At 26.4% G+C, this 15,849-nt stretch overlaps 3 protein-coding genes across 3 annotated transcripts; 2 read left to right on the top strand and 1 right to left on the bottom strand.

Moving 5' to 3' along the window:
• Window positions 1-2,968: 2,968 nt before the first annotated feature.
• LOC109599883 (opsin, ultraviolet-sensitive-like) lies at window positions 2,969-5,798 on the bottom strand. Its single transcript, XM_020015932.1, has 3 exons — window positions 5,572-5,798; window positions 5,353-5,483; window positions 2,969-4,035 (listed from the first exon to the last, which is right to left on the bottom strand). Exons 1-3 carry the CDS (start codon window positions 5,796-5,798, stop codon window positions 3,077-3,079), a joined length of 1,317 nt encoding a protein of 438 aa, XP_019871491.1. The 3' UTR covers window positions 2,969-3,076.
• Window positions 5,799-7,018: 1,220 nt separating this feature from the next.
• LOC109599896 (turripeptide Pal9.2) lies at window positions 7,019-8,634 on the top strand. Its single transcript, XM_020015946.2, has 3 exons — window positions 7,019-7,161; window positions 7,970-8,158; window positions 8,475-8,634. The coding sequence occupies exons 1-3, from the start codon at window positions 7,128-7,130 to the stop codon at window positions 8,531-8,533; spliced, it is 282 nt and encodes a 93-aa protein (XP_019871505.1). The 5' UTR covers window positions 7,019-7,127; the 3' UTR covers window positions 8,534-8,634.
• Window positions 8,635-11,477: 2,843 nt separating this feature from the next.
• Window positions 11,478-12,640, top strand: LOC109599903 (four-domain proteases inhibitor). The gene is made up of 3 exons (XM_020015954.2): window positions 11,478-11,669; window positions 12,231-12,437; window positions 12,509-12,640. The coding sequence occupies exons 1-3, from the start codon at window positions 11,639-11,641 to the stop codon at window positions 12,547-12,549; spliced, it is 279 nt and encodes a 92-aa protein (XP_019871513.1). The 5' UTR covers window positions 11,478-11,638; the 3' UTR covers window positions 12,550-12,640.
• The last annotated feature ends 3,209 nt before the right edge of the window (window positions 12,641-15,849 follow it).

Here is a 15,849-nt window from a genome sequence, read left to right on the forward strand (position 1 = left end):
GAAGAAAACTACAAAGTGAAATACTGTTAACATCTAGTAAATTAATTATTTAATGATTTTTTGTTGTTTTATAACAGATTGTATGTACTTTATTGTATTAGATATAAAATATATAATTTAAATTTGAAAAAAAAAAAACGTTTTACCAACAAATTAAGAGAAAAACTGCAGCCAAGTGTAATTTTTTTATGCTTCAATTGAAAATAATAAAAATAAAAAAAACAAAATGTTAATAAAAGTTTCGAGTCTAAATTGATTAGAATTTAATCAAAATTCTGTCAATTGAGTTCGAAACTTTCCTAAAGTGATTTATTGTATTTTTGATGAGTTAGTTACGTATCTGTACCTAAAATTTGAGATAAATAATCTATTTTATACGGTATACGAGTAATGGAAAAACTGAAAATGTGTTAAATTTTCCTTTTACTTGTGTATGTATGTATGTATATTGTATGTATATGTATATATAAAATTTAATGGCAAAACTAAGATAAACTGACATGTAATAAACAGATTTTATGTATTTTGTTTCCACTTGTCTCCATTCTCTTTTTTAGATTGACAAAAAAAAAAATATATATATATATATATATATATATATATATATATTTCATACTTTTAATAGTGTTTTTTAGGTAAACAAAAAAATCTCTTTTTGTTGAAATTCTTCTGAAATTTTAGTACTGGTGATAGTTTAAAACATGATTGTATTAAAACAACACTAAAAATTCAAATTATTTAGAATTGTTGACAATTTTATGATTCTAACAATTGTATTTTTAATGAGTTAGGTACGTATTTGTGTAACCAAATTTCAGATAAATAGTCTACTTTGCCTATTATAATGGAAAAACTGAAATTGTATTAAATTTTTCTTTTTCTTGTACCCGTTTTTTTTTAAATTTTTTACCAAATTTTTGGTACTACTGATATTTTTTAACTTTAAAATATGATGCTAAATTGTTTTTATTTTTAATCGAGTTATATTTATTAGCACAAACAAAAATTCTTTCTATTTTTATTTAACATTCATCTACAAAATTACTCCCTTTTCCTCTCTAAAATAATGAAATTATAAATTTTATAAAACATCTATAATTATTGTTTTTAAAGCCATTTTCTGACCTATCATTCCTGATACTTCAATATGTTTGTATTTGTCTTACAGAAAATTCCACTATTTGTATGTTTGTTTGACTAACATCGTTCATGACATGATTTACTTCTGTGTACCGCCTTATTAATATTTTTAAAATGCAGACATGTGGTTGTTAAGTTAAGTTTTTAAACTAATTATAAATTTTAATAATCTCCAAGCTTTTAATAATATTGTTAACACATGGAATTTTTTTATTCTTTATTTTTTGTAAGTTTCAAAAAGTACGAAGAAAATGCATAAAATCTGTTCTCATTCAACAATATATCTGAATTTTGCCATTAAATTTCATGTCCAAACTTTTTATGAAACTTTTTCAATAAATCATATACAAATGATGAATAATTTGACACATCAGTTTTCCAATATAACGAATAAATTTGATTATCTATTTGAAATTTGATTTATTACCACAATCACGTTCCAGAAAGTTTCGTTCTTAACAGCTCAATAACAAAGATATAAAAAGTCTCTTTTGCAGTAGACACACTGTATATATATTTTAATTTTAATAAATCATCAATCATTATCATGATTTTACTTCTTCAACAAAGAAATTGAAAGGAAATATTATTCCTGCATTTAATAATTTGTGTATTTAATTTAATTCCAGATATAAATACAAACTTAAAAAATAATGTGTTTATGTGAAAAACCTCAAGGACAAAAGGACTATAATTTTTTTATTAACAAATCTATTTTATATTATAAAATTATATTTTTATAAATATACTAAAATCAAGTAAAAATGAGAACAAATTTTGTATTTTAAATTAATTAATAAATTAATTATTTTATTTGAAAAATTCAAAATAACATATAGAATACATAAATTTCAGTTAATTAATTTTTCTGTAAAGAGGAAAAATCTGTTTTAAATAGTTTAATACTTTAAATTAATTTAAAAGAATTTTTAAATGGTCTTTATGTTATTTGTATTCATTCAAATATTATTATTTTCAAATGTATTACATTCAAATATTTAAAAATTCAAATAAACATTAAATGCACAATAGTAACATATTTTTCTGAGTACAATATTATAAATTTATTAAAACAAAGAACGAATTATGAAGATTTCATTTCTTTTCTAAGGTCATAAATTTACTGGAAATAAAGTTTTTACACTCAAAAATTTACACATTCAATGTAATTTCAGAGAAAAACACAAATTTTAAAAATAATGTCTTTAAAATGTCTATAAATATAATAAAAAAATACGATAACAAGAGAATACAAGAAAGCTCCTTATAACTCTAGCAACCATAAAGCGGATCTTTTCGTTGTTGCACCTTTTACTTTATCGATTCCAATAAATTACATGCGATTTATTATGGCAAATAACTGGCAACAAAGACTTGCAATCGGCCGTCAATCAATGATAGAATTCACAGATGACGGAAGTGGTGTACATGTGTGTGTGTTTGTGTGTGCATGAGTGTTTTTATGATACATTGCGTCGACAGCTCTTCGAAATAATTAGAGTTTGGCCTAGTTATTTTTCAGTTCAATTCGATTTAACGCGTGCAGCCGGCTCGTGCGTCTCTGCTTATGGCAGGAAAACTCACGAGTATTTATAGCAACAGACTGTTGCTAATAATAATTGTAATAATAAATCGTGTCCGAATCTTGTTTGTCCAATGGCATCGATCACAATCTCAACGATCGAACACGTTTTTGTATCTCCTCAAATAAAAGTGTAATTTTTTTTTATCTATTTTATTCAAACAACATTTTTTATAAATTTTATTTTTAACATATTCTTCCACACCAAAAAACGTAGTAGGTGATTTAAATAAATACTACAAACATTTACTTCTAAAATTTTATTTTTGGCATATATTTCAACATTAAGAAAGAGCTAATTAAAATGACAATAAGTGAAGTATTGAAGAATTTTCGAAACAAAGCAATATTGGTTTATTGTTTTAGTGACCACCTCCTTGCGATTCTCCTAATGCTCGTCGATTTGTTACTGAAGGTGGGCCTGAAGCAAATCATCTCGGTTATACTGAAGTTCTTGTGACATTTTCTTAAGTTCTCTCCCGTGTCAATGTTGCTAGATACTGGTGGTTCTTTTTGTGACGTAAATCCCGGAATCGATATTAATTCTATGTTTTCCACCTCTGAAATTTCGTCATTTACTTCTACGGCGATCTTTTTGGGGCGTTTGGAAATGGTGGTGATCTTGCTCGAGGTTTTGGTTTTACTCCTTTTAAACATTGCGAACAGTTCTTCTTTAAATTTTGGATGTGACAGTGCGTAGACATAAGGATCTATGGCACTAGCTGTTTTGCAAAATAAAGCTGGAATCATCGAACATATTGGTGTAATCAATTCCTTATGGCCAGACACTCCCAACAAAGCTACCACAGAGTACGGTGTCCAGGCAGCAAACCATAAAAAAATTACGGACAATACAGTCAAAGACAATTTTATTTCCTGTTTCCTCTGGTTTTCCTCTCGAATGTGTCTAAACGATTCCCTTTGTTGTTTCGTTGACATTGAACGGGCCAATACAATATTCAAAATATGAGCATAGCTAAAAGTAATAATGGCAAAAGGTAAAATCCAGGCTGCACAAAAATAAACTAAAATAAATATCTTAACTTCTTTTTCCGGAGATAAATAATCGAAACTGCAACTGGTCAAATATCCTTCGGGTGTGTATTGTCCTAAACCAATATTCAGGGAGGGGATTATGGCGAAGAACAGTCCATATCCCCATACGATTCCCAAGCATATTTTTACACGTAAACTACTGAATGCCCGATTCAGTGGATATTTTATGACGTAGAAACGATCAAGTGCAATTGCACTCAGTGTGCATATCGATACATTTCCGGTTAATCCTCCAACTAGGCCATATATTCTACAAGCTGAAACATTAATATTAATATTGAACCATTTTTCCAAATTACATTTTTAAAATTTCTTGATCAACGTTAAAAAATATATTTTTTTAATAATTTACTTATAGCTCTAAAGCAGTGAGATGCTTATGAGAAATTATTATATTATTATTCTTATTTACGTATAATTAGCGACATACGATTCACATGATTAGTGATTTGTCATGTAAATTTAGTCCGCAAAATAAATTTTTCAAATCACAATAACCTCTTTTATACCAAATATCTTCACTATCCTTTTAAAATAAAAGACATGGAGAGTAAAATAATTTATTCATTATTATTACTATTCACATAAAAAAAGTATTTTTTAATATTAACATTATATCAATAAAATTATTTTCATAGGTGCCCTGCTCTAAAGTGACATAATCGAAATGTTTTTATTCACTTTTGGAAAGACAGCACATTAAATAAATATGCATTTGTATGTAAATCCGGGCCTTAGTTATGACAATGATATGATAAGAATTCAAGGCACTTTCAATTATATTGATATGGATTTCATAAACCAGTAAATTAGAATTAAGAGTTAAATTAATATTAATTGGTATTATTATGCATAAATCAATTAAATAATGGCGATAATAAATTAATATTTATTAAATAATTGTCGCGATTCCAAATGCTTAGAAACATCATATTAATATTTATATGTTTCATTGGAATTATATTTTATTGAATCTTTTCAACATTATATAATGGTTTTTGCAAAAAAAAAAATTACTATCCAAGATAATTCCAATTTCAATAGAATCATTGTAGTGGACAATTCTAGATTTAATAAAGATATAAAAAATTTTTTTATTAAACCTTAAATTGTTCTTGAAAAAATCGGACGGAGACAAATGGATTTCGATAATATTCGTGTCATCCTCGTTTAGGTTTCAATTTGTTTCGGAAATGGATATCAAAACACAACTTTTCTTTAAATATGTTACAGCTTATTATTTTTTTCATTTCCTTCATTGAATGTCTACTTGTTAAGTTAAAAATAATAATAATAAAAATAAATAAAATAATATAATAAAAACTTTAAATTTTGTCTCCACAAATCTTAATTAGTTAAGATTAAATTTAAATAATTGTCACACCGGAATCGTACAGAATGACACTTAAAGTAAAAACCTTAGTTAAAGCAACAATACCATTTGAGGCAGAAGCAGAAAAAATTTAACAACAAAATAACGTAAACAATAGATATATTTTATTATCATAACTGTTTTATTTAAACTTTAGAGAAAACACTAATGGAAATTTAAAAACTTTAAATTATTTTCTTACCAATGTCTCCAAGTGCTGGTCCTTCCAAAAAGCTGTTGTATATAAATATTGGCATTTTTGATAAGAGCATTAAATCACTGATTGCAAGATTGGCCACTAACATATTCCCCGAAGTCCGAAGAACTCTATTTCTGTATTACCAAAAAAAAAAAAATTATTAAAACAAATAATACAAAAACATTTCAGTGAAACATAATATTAGAATACAAATGGGCTTACCTATAATACAAATAAATAACACAGACATTTCCCGTCCATCCAACAATCATAATGATGATGTAAAGCAGTGCCAATGATAAATAGCTGGATCTAAGAGGCGGATCAAATTGTAACCAGTGGTAATTGATCACATGAATGTATTTATCGTTAAAAAATCCGTAATTCTTCCACTTTTCAACTGGATGTGTTTTGTAAAATCTGTCTATTAAAGTGGTTATGTTCTCCATTTTGACCAGGACTGGAGAGAGGATATTATGTATCGGAGAGTTAGAAATAAACTACCCCTTAGAATATTTACTATAAATTGGTTGCATGTGCGTCTCTTGTGTACTTTAAAGAATTATACTTATGTAATTCACTAGGGACGTATTTAAATATATGAACCGTCCATGTCATAAAATCAATATGATTGGCTATTATAATCCTATAAAAAATCGTAATATCTATCCCAAATTGATTATTAAAGATGTTATTATTATTTATTAATATCGATATTTATTACTAATAACGGAGTTTCTTTATTTTTATGGATCATATTAATGAAGGTAATAAAAATGACACAGTAGAAAATCATTTTTCTTTAATTTAATTATATAAATAATTTGAGTTTAGTGAATCTTTTTTTAGTTAATTTTAATAATAATAAAATATTAATGTTACCAGTTATCGATCTTTTTTTAATTTTCAGGTATAGAAAATTAACATTTAGGTTTGCTCAGTTTGTGAATTTCTATTACCATTTGCTGTTTGATGATCAATAAAATAATTTAAATATATTTTTAATGTGTAATTTAAATTTTCTTCATATGTATTAAGTAATCCCTATTTGAATAGGAAATATTTTTAATTTGCGAATGACGGATTACCTATATGTTTAAATATTGGTGTTTGATAGTCAAATTAAATATATCTGAATAAGAATTTATTATTGATTATTTTAAGAAGAATATTATCGAAATCAATTTAATTACTAAATGCAATTAGTGGATTATTTCTATTTATAGTAATTGAGAGTAGGCAACTCAGATTCCAACCTGTTGATTAATTTTTAACACAAGTTATATGTGTATTATGTATAATGCCCAATTTTCGAAGAAATTTATTTTAATTTCTCCTTTCTTCTAAATATGTTTGTAGAAAATTAGAATCCAAAATAAATCTTTCTTTTTCTAGATTTCCAATGAAGTAAATATCTAATCTAAATTAGTATTTGTGTTACAGTAGAATTATGATTAATTAATTAATATTACAAATGTGTCAAACCAATGTCTTTGAAAATAAATCATTTAATTATCTAATTTGATTTCACTTGTACTATTATTAGTCCAAAGACTGCTTCTTATAGATTTTATTTTTTACATTAAAGATTGGGAGTGGAAATTTTAAATTTGCATCTCATTATCTCTGGCGCAGTATAAAAATAAGAATTCAAAGAATAGCAACTGTAAAAACATTAACATCTCAATTTGCAATAATAACCAACAACGGTTTGCTAAAGGTGGGGGACCCTATATAATATAACCAGTCCTCAGCAGCACTTTGAAGCCATCGCTATCATGAAATTCTCTATTGTGTTTTGTATTTTTCTAGGTAAGTTTTTTATTAATATTCTAGAAAAATATTTTATTTTACATTTCCTACCACGGTTCGTTTATTTCTTAAGGTCACGTTACGTAAGTATAATTATTACATATAAGGGTGTTCTGTATAAAAAATTAAAATATTTTATTTATTTATGCGGAATTTATAAACATCCAATATTTTGCATAAATTTTTCTAGAAAACCTCTTGCTAATTTGTAATACGGTCAAGGTGAATCAGATTGTGTATGGTGTAAAAGACTACATTTAATAGACCTTCAACTCTTAACAGTTTTCTCTTTAAATTTTACATAAACCCTTTAATTAAAATATTTTACGTATGTTATGGATACTTGAATTTATCACATTTGTAGTTTTATCAAATATTTTAAAGACGTTAATAAATGAAACAAATTATTGCCTAATATATTTATTTATATTTATCATTAGTCAACGAAATAAAAGCTGTTACTAAGACATGTATAATAATAATTTAAGCTTTTTAATTGACAATAAATAAATATTTTAAGTATATTACGATGGAAAATCTTCTTAAAACACAAGTATAATATAAAATTATTTTTACATTATGGGAAAATAATTGAGTGTTAGGTTATCACATAATCAAATCATAAAATGTGTAGGCATAATTGAGGAGGTTGGTGCAGGACAAACAACACTTAAGCGCATTATGCTGTTAAGCAAGCAATCATCCAATTCTTACTAGCCCTTGAATGTAATAGTCGTCTACCTAGTGTAACAATGTTGTATTCAAAATTATTTTTGAACTATTATTGATATGATTAAATTAATTTTAGTGGGGCTGGTTGCCGTCACATATGGATCTCCGGCAAAAGGTTCCACCAAAGCTTCTTTGAAGAAGAAGCCTTGCATGAAGGATTGTGGTGATAACTACAAACCTGTGTGTGCGGGAGATGGAAAAGACAAACCGAGAAGTTATGGAAGCGAATGTGTATTGTCCAACTTTAACTGCGAAAGTGGAAATGGTAAATTTTTATGCAATCCTAATCAAATATTTAATAACAAATCGGTATTAATTTTTCCATTTTATTTTACCGATTTTTGTTTGAATCACTCAAAAACTATCATACCTATTGTTGTTTCATGTAACAAGTTACCAGTTAATTACAACCATAGCTAATTAATTCAATTTTTGTTACAATACACATAAAAGGGATAAGGTCAACGGATGTTCACTTGACTGTGTTTGTATTCATGTATTAATCATTTGCTCTTAATGAAAAAATATGTTAATTATAAATGTGACATATTACAAATTAAAACTAATTGTTTTTTTTTCAGATTATAAAATTATTAGTCAGGGAGAATGTCCCGGAGGCGGCGGTGTCCGTTTGCAGTAAATTTCATGCACACTATTAAATCACAATATTTTATTGCATATGTATCTGTATCCCATGCTATCTGTATTATTAAATGCTATTAAATATTTATACGTACTTTATCAACTTTATTGAATATTTTACAGATGGATCATATAAATCATACAGATGTTTCCTCATTGATATATTTAAAAAATGAGTACAATTAAAAAAGAAGTGACTGGCCACCAAATATTCAATGAAATAAATGGTGACTCAATATTTCCAGTTTGGTTTGATTTGTTTGATGTTGATTAATGTTGTTGATATACATCTAAATGCTAGGATATATAATATACAACTATTTATTAATACATATGTTAATTTTTAAATTAATGTCAATAACCCTTTTGAACTAAATTTAATTTAAAATGGTGAATATATACTTTCTTACTTACTTACTTACTTAACTTGCAACAAACATTCATGCAAACTCTAGCCATCACTTCATTGTACAATCCAATTAATAATTGAGTATTAACTTAAAAAAACAATAATTTTCTCTCATCTATATTTATTAACGCAAATAGTTTTTACAGTGTGGCTCACTTGAAAGCGAGACACCTCTTGAAATGGACATGCACTAAATTTCTTAAAAAATATAGATATTCATAATTCTGGGTAAAAATTTAAATAATATTTTTTATGAATATATTATTTTTAATTAGTAGTCTATAGAATAAACTATCAAAATAGCACAGTAATAGCAATATTACAATATTGGATTATTAATGTAATGGCCATAATGGAATTTCTTAATTTTCTCTATATTGAAAATTTGTACGGTAATATCAATATTATTAATGTTCTAATATGTTATATAATAGTCATATTCTATACTATAATGATTATGTACTTCATCTACTCCATATTGCCCACCAAAAATTGTGTGAAATTGGACAAAATATTTTAAGTGTTTTAAACCTTCATTTATACGTCTGAGAGTTTAATAACATCATTAAAATAGGTAAAGATAGATTTGTTGGTTTGGAGGTGCATAACAAAATGTTAGTATTTACAAAAGAGGTATTAAACAAGTGGAAATTTCGAAGCGTTTAGACTTAAAGCAACACTATTTCAAGATCTAGAGGCATATTAGGACCTGGTAAATCTTAAGGCGGACGACAAAAAGCCACCCAACGTCAGGATAAAAAAATTGTGTGGGGCCGACCTATTCTTATCATCAGATAAAATTTCTAGTGTTATGAACCAATTTGGACTATCTACGATTTATTAGGAGTATATGTCGGGGAATTTGTAATTCTGACTTAAACAAGTGTAGGCCAGATTAAAATTTGTCGACAAGCACATTAGATGGACTGTGAAAAAAATTATTTGGAGTGACGAATTTAAGTTTAACCTGTTTAACAGTGATGGATGTTCGATGTCCGAAAACTGAACGATTGAATAAAAATACATAACAACATCTATTAAACATGGAGGAGGATCTGTGGTGCTATGGCGGTTTTTCTCGGTTCGTTTATAGAGATATCCTTAGTAATGTTTGGGAACTGTATTTGTTTGAAAAAATGCCTACAAGGCATATCTTTCAACATGACAACGATTCTAAACACCTCAAAATTGCTTTTTAACGGAAAAGGTAGTAAAGAAGTGGCCGGCACAAAATTCTGATCTTAACCCTATTGAGAATCTCTGAGAAACTCGTTAACGCAAAATCAAAGGTTCTAATATTCAAATTTTGTGGCTCGAAACGTACAGGTTTTGGGACAAACAACGTGAAATTTAGTCTATAAGGATATATTCTTATGTTTTACAATTGAAAATAAAACTTTATCAAAAACGTATAAAAAGTACAAATTTTATGGGTGTGTCCTGATTTCAAATGGGCCACACTGTACCTACTGAAAGTTGATTGTATAGTAAATTTCTTAAGTACGTGTATATAATTTAAGGAAATTGATTCTTCAAAGAAATTTATGTGAAATACACATAATAATAGTTAGAAGTAATTAAAATACAATTAGAAAATTATCTAAATTTAATCAGAAATATTTAAATGATTTATTAAATATTACTTTCTTGATAATGTTACAAGTTATTGGATTTTGTACTTCTAGTTTCATGCTAGACCACTTTTACGAGACATTTTCTTTGTTTTGATTCAAAGGTTATCAAATAGTAGTTAAAAATATTTTAAAATCAAGGGAAGGCCAAATTATGTAACATATATGTGTAAATTTTATAAAAATGAAATAAATAAAATTACTATTTAAATATTATATTATGTATAAAATAAATATATTACTATTTACAATTCATTAATGAATATGATAATTATTTAAATAATTATTGTAATCGAAGAAGGTTATCAAAATATGTTTACTATTATGTTGCATATATAGAAATATACTCGAATGATTAAATGAAAAGGTGTCTTTAGAATTTGCGATCCCAGATAAAATTTTATTTTCGTAATATTGGGTTCAAAATGCAAGTGGACTGCAAAAACGATATCATAACAAATAATATTTTATAAATTTTAAAACATATAAAAACAAATTAATGTTATTATACCGCACAATCTGAATGTAAAATAATGTAGTTCATATACAAGGTGTTTCACAACTTATCCGAAAACCACATACTCACTGTTACATAAGAAAGAGAAAAAAAAATATTAGAACCCACCACTCGATTGGTTAATGGGGTCTCAATTCCGTTATTAACGACTTCGAGATTTCATGATGCAAAATCCAGTTTTTATAAATATCTCAGGATTTTCAATTTAAAAAAATTGATAAAATTCCGTTATTAACGACTTCGATATTTCATGATCCAAAATCCAGTTTTTATAAATAATTAACAGATATAGTTACAGAAATACAATCGCGTGACACAAACAACTATGGGTTAATTTGATTGCGTATAGGGAAATCCATTCTTTTATTATAACTGGGGTTTCTTCGCATCAAATACAGAAGCAAAACAAGCCTGCAACGTCATTGACAGCAATATTATCCGAGGTAAATATATAAAGTAATCATCCAGTTTTTCAGGCAGTATATTTGTAGACATCGCTGGTTTAAGGTCGAAGAGTTCAACTGATATTTCTTATTTTGATTAAAAATGGATAGTAAATTCTGTGCTCTTTTAATAGGTAAGTTTTTATGTGTACATATAGTTGATATAATAATGATGTTGTTTCATATGGACTTTGTTTACTTTTGAGTATAAACAAGGAGTTAACACAAGAAAACCAGTTTTCCCTTTGCTTTGTAATAAAACTATCCATACCATCTCAAGAAGCGTGTATGTTAAATATAAAATATGTTACATCACATTAATAAAATTTTTAAATAATTATTTTTTATACTCAATCAGGTTATTTAATTATACAAACTACGGCGTTGGGGAAATTAATTTGGAAAACTTAGTCAAATTAAGTTAAACAGTGTTGAGAAATGAAAAAATATAACTTGTTGACAATTTAAAAATGAACGTGTATTGATCTTGAATCATAGGTGTTTCCAATTAATTATTTTTTATGTCTAATCAAATTATCCAGTTATATGAAATATTGTGTTTGTTTAAATATTCTTGGTAATGACACTTACTTAAAGTAAATTAAACAGATAGTTTTAAAATGAAGTAAGTTAAACAGATAATTTAAAAATGAAAATAATTTCTTAAATAATTAGAGATAAACGTAAATTTTCAGCTTTAACCATAGTCCAATTAACATTGGGGTCTCCTGCAAGAGTTGTTCGTCAGGCAGAGTCCACGACCACTACAACTGCAGCACCAGAATATACAGCCTGTAATACAAGATGTTTGACAACACTTGAATACAATCCGGTTTGTGGAACCGACGGGGTAACATACTCAAACATGGGCAGGCTCCGATGTGCCCAGCAATGTGGCAAAAGTAAGTGAAATTTTTACTAAATTATGCACGAGTTCATTTTTGTGACACGTCTTAATTAATTTTATTTACAGGGACGGAACTGAACTTCAGAGGAACTTGCCAAGCTCTTTAAGACTGATTTTTTTAATTTCATTGTCACGTGTATTATAGTATGAATGTGTTCATTAATAAAATATAATTTATTTGAATATATAAAAAATATTTAATATAAAAATATGAGTTTTATTAGGAAACGCTTTCAAAAAATTAATAATTATATGTTTAATTCATGAATATATAATATTCACTCATAAAATTTGTATTTCTAGTCCGATTTTAACAAACTTTTTTTCTATTGTATTTCATGAAAATATTTATGTACTTATGGACAAAATGTCACGTTTTTTGGCCTGTCGAAAATTATAATATTTTTCAACAATATTGAAATATTATACTTATACTAATACTTGTAATATTTTAATTTCATTTGCTTCCATCAATCTATCCTTCAATTGAATGCATTTATCATATCATTTTCATGACAGAATTAATGAATTATGTGAGAAAATTAAACCAAACCACTAAACTTATCACTTTGGAAGCAAATATAATTTGAATATTTCGAGTATTATTATAATTGTAGTGTTCATAGAATTATAATTGTTAGCTTTCGTCATTATCTTTACAGATAGACCGATGCGACGTGCTCATCTATTTTGACTATTTTGTCCTTCAGTTTTTAAGAAAGAAGCAAGCTAGTTAAGCTTTATATGTCGGGGGTTGATATATGTTTGTTGTAATAAAGCAAATTATTGTGATATCATAAATATGCATATTTTTCTTTGAAATTTAGTGGTACCCACTTCGGGGGGTGCTTAACAAACTTGCTAGTATAATTTCTTCAATTTTCATGTCTAAAAAATTACTCAGTAGGTTTTGGTTTAGTGCCAAAAAGCATGATTTTTTTTCTATAAGTACATATTTTTATATTTTACAATTGAAAAAAAAGTTTGTCAATATCGGACGAAAAATACAAATTTTATGAGGATGTCCCGTATTTAAGTGGGCCAGACTATATATGTAATACATTTGGAAACTTTTAATTTTCAGCAATAAATTGGGTATGCCAAAATATTATTCTTAAAAAACCTCAAATTTTCTTTTGGTATTTACCCATGATAGTGGTACCGCAGGAGTTTTATAGGATTCAAATCGGAACTCTAAGAAGGCCACTTAATAGAGGTATTTTAATTACTTTTGTAAGTTAATTTAAAACGTACAAAATTTCTAAATTTATGGTCATCACTGAATGCAAAAAAATTGTAAATTACAAATAATAATATAATAAAGGACAGAAACCATATTAAAACAAATAAGTATTTATAAATTATAATTTAATAAATTTATAATAACAAAATTTATTCTATATAATTTGCAACTAAAAATAATATAATAAAATATTGATGTATTATTTTTATAAATAAATTATAGTTGTGAACTATTGTATAATAATACAGTGGTAATTTATTCATGATTGATGATCCATTGTAAAATTGGCTGCCTACAATATACATAATACCCCACTTACATATATTCTGCCTACTGTATAAAAATGGATTCGATCAAATTTTATAGTTCTGGCAATAAAAGAAGTCTGACTACTCGTGATCGTTTTATTCTATTTGTCAGAAATAATGTGGATCCATTTTTTATTTTTATTAGGTAACATAATAAAATATAATGGAATATAATAGAAATGTTTCCGATGATAAATCATAAAATAAAAACAGTCGGTGACATTTAAAACCACATTTTAACGATTAAAACCCAAATTACGCGCTTGAATAAATTATCTTATTCAAAAATATACTCCGAAAGTAAAAAAAAATAATAATAAATAAGATAACAGGGACACTTTTAATAAGTAAAACCACGTAACATAGTCATAATTATAGAATTAGTAGTTCCACTCTATATTGTAGAGTGAATCATTAGTAATAAGGCTACACGTTGATATGACATTCTAAACTAAACTAAAGATAATTTTTCTTACGGATTTCCCTTATTCATGTGACTCACGTCACATCAGTCTATAAGAATGTGTAATTTAACGTTTAACATAAAAAATCCCGTCGTATCTTGTTTCGTCCCAATTTTCAAGCCGCAACATTTAAATAAAATCAGGAATATAAATTGCTGTTGTAACGTCCATTTGGGCTTTCCAAGGAATAAAAAAGTCTGATTATCATTTGTTATGCGTTGAGAAGTTTTTATAGCGATGCTTTCAAGTGGACCTTCGTTGTCAAGTTTAAGAGTTTATTTTGAAAAGAATTTTTCATTATTTATTTAAAATTTTTGTAGGAGTAGTATATATTGTTTGCAAACAAGTTTCGTATGATATTTATATTAATAATTTACAATGTTTACGCGTTTAATAATAATAAAAAGCTTTAAAACCAATCACGTAAAATTTATATTTAATGTCAGTAGAAAATTAATTCTGATTTCAAGGATATTTTAGTTTGATAATGAATTGTTTAGTAAGACATTAATTTCAACGTAAAAACCTACTGTTACATATGTGAAAATAATTTGTAATTTTGTCATTAATATCAAAATGTGTTGTGCAGAATTAAAATGTTTCTACAACAAAGATGAATGAGGTATTTATAGTTTTTATTTAAAAATGAATCATTCTTCTTAAAATCAATAAAGAGTAAAAGAGAATGTAATTACTAATACATTTTTGTTGAATGTTTTGTCTGACTAAAAACTATTTATTTGCACATTGATGTTTTCTCAGCATTTATTTGTTGCAATCATATGCACACGCGATGCAAAATAAAGAGTTGATGCCACTATTGAGATATCAAGGTTATAATTTTTTTTTCTTCACACTTTTAGATGAGTACAGATTTAAATCAAAAATAGTATAATTTTACGCACTATAACTGTGATGCAACGCAATACGAATAAATTAAATAATGTAAATACTCACAAAAATTTTCCTTTTGTTTTAAATGTTAACTGTCTGAAAGATTCGTTTATTATTAAATTAACTAATTTGATATTCATTTAGATTTTGTTTTTTATTAACAACAATTTGATTGCAAGGTTTTTATTAAATTAAATTTTAACTTAACATAACATTTCTGTGATTATTAAACATTTAATCTAAATTATATTACTATAATAGATCCGTCCCTATTGTTAGGTGGCATCATGCTGTTTGATCAGAATGCAAATTAATTTTTTGGTAAGCTTACAATAAATGTGTTTGCTACCAATCTTATTAGAATAAGTAAAAAATGGTTCTTGTATTATATTAATTTAATAATACCAGAATAGTATCCCAAATTAGATTTTTTTATCAACCATTAAAGTAAATCCGTTTACTACTAATCTTCTTAAAAAAACAAAACCCTCTTCGTAA

This window comes from Aethina tumida, chromosome 3 (genome assembly GCF_024364675.1).
Source record: "Aethina tumida isolate Nest 87 chromosome 3, icAetTumi1.1, whole genome shotgun sequence".
Classification (NCBI taxonomy): domain Eukaryota; kingdom Metazoa; phylum Arthropoda; class Insecta; order Coleoptera; family Nitidulidae; genus Aethina; species Aethina tumida.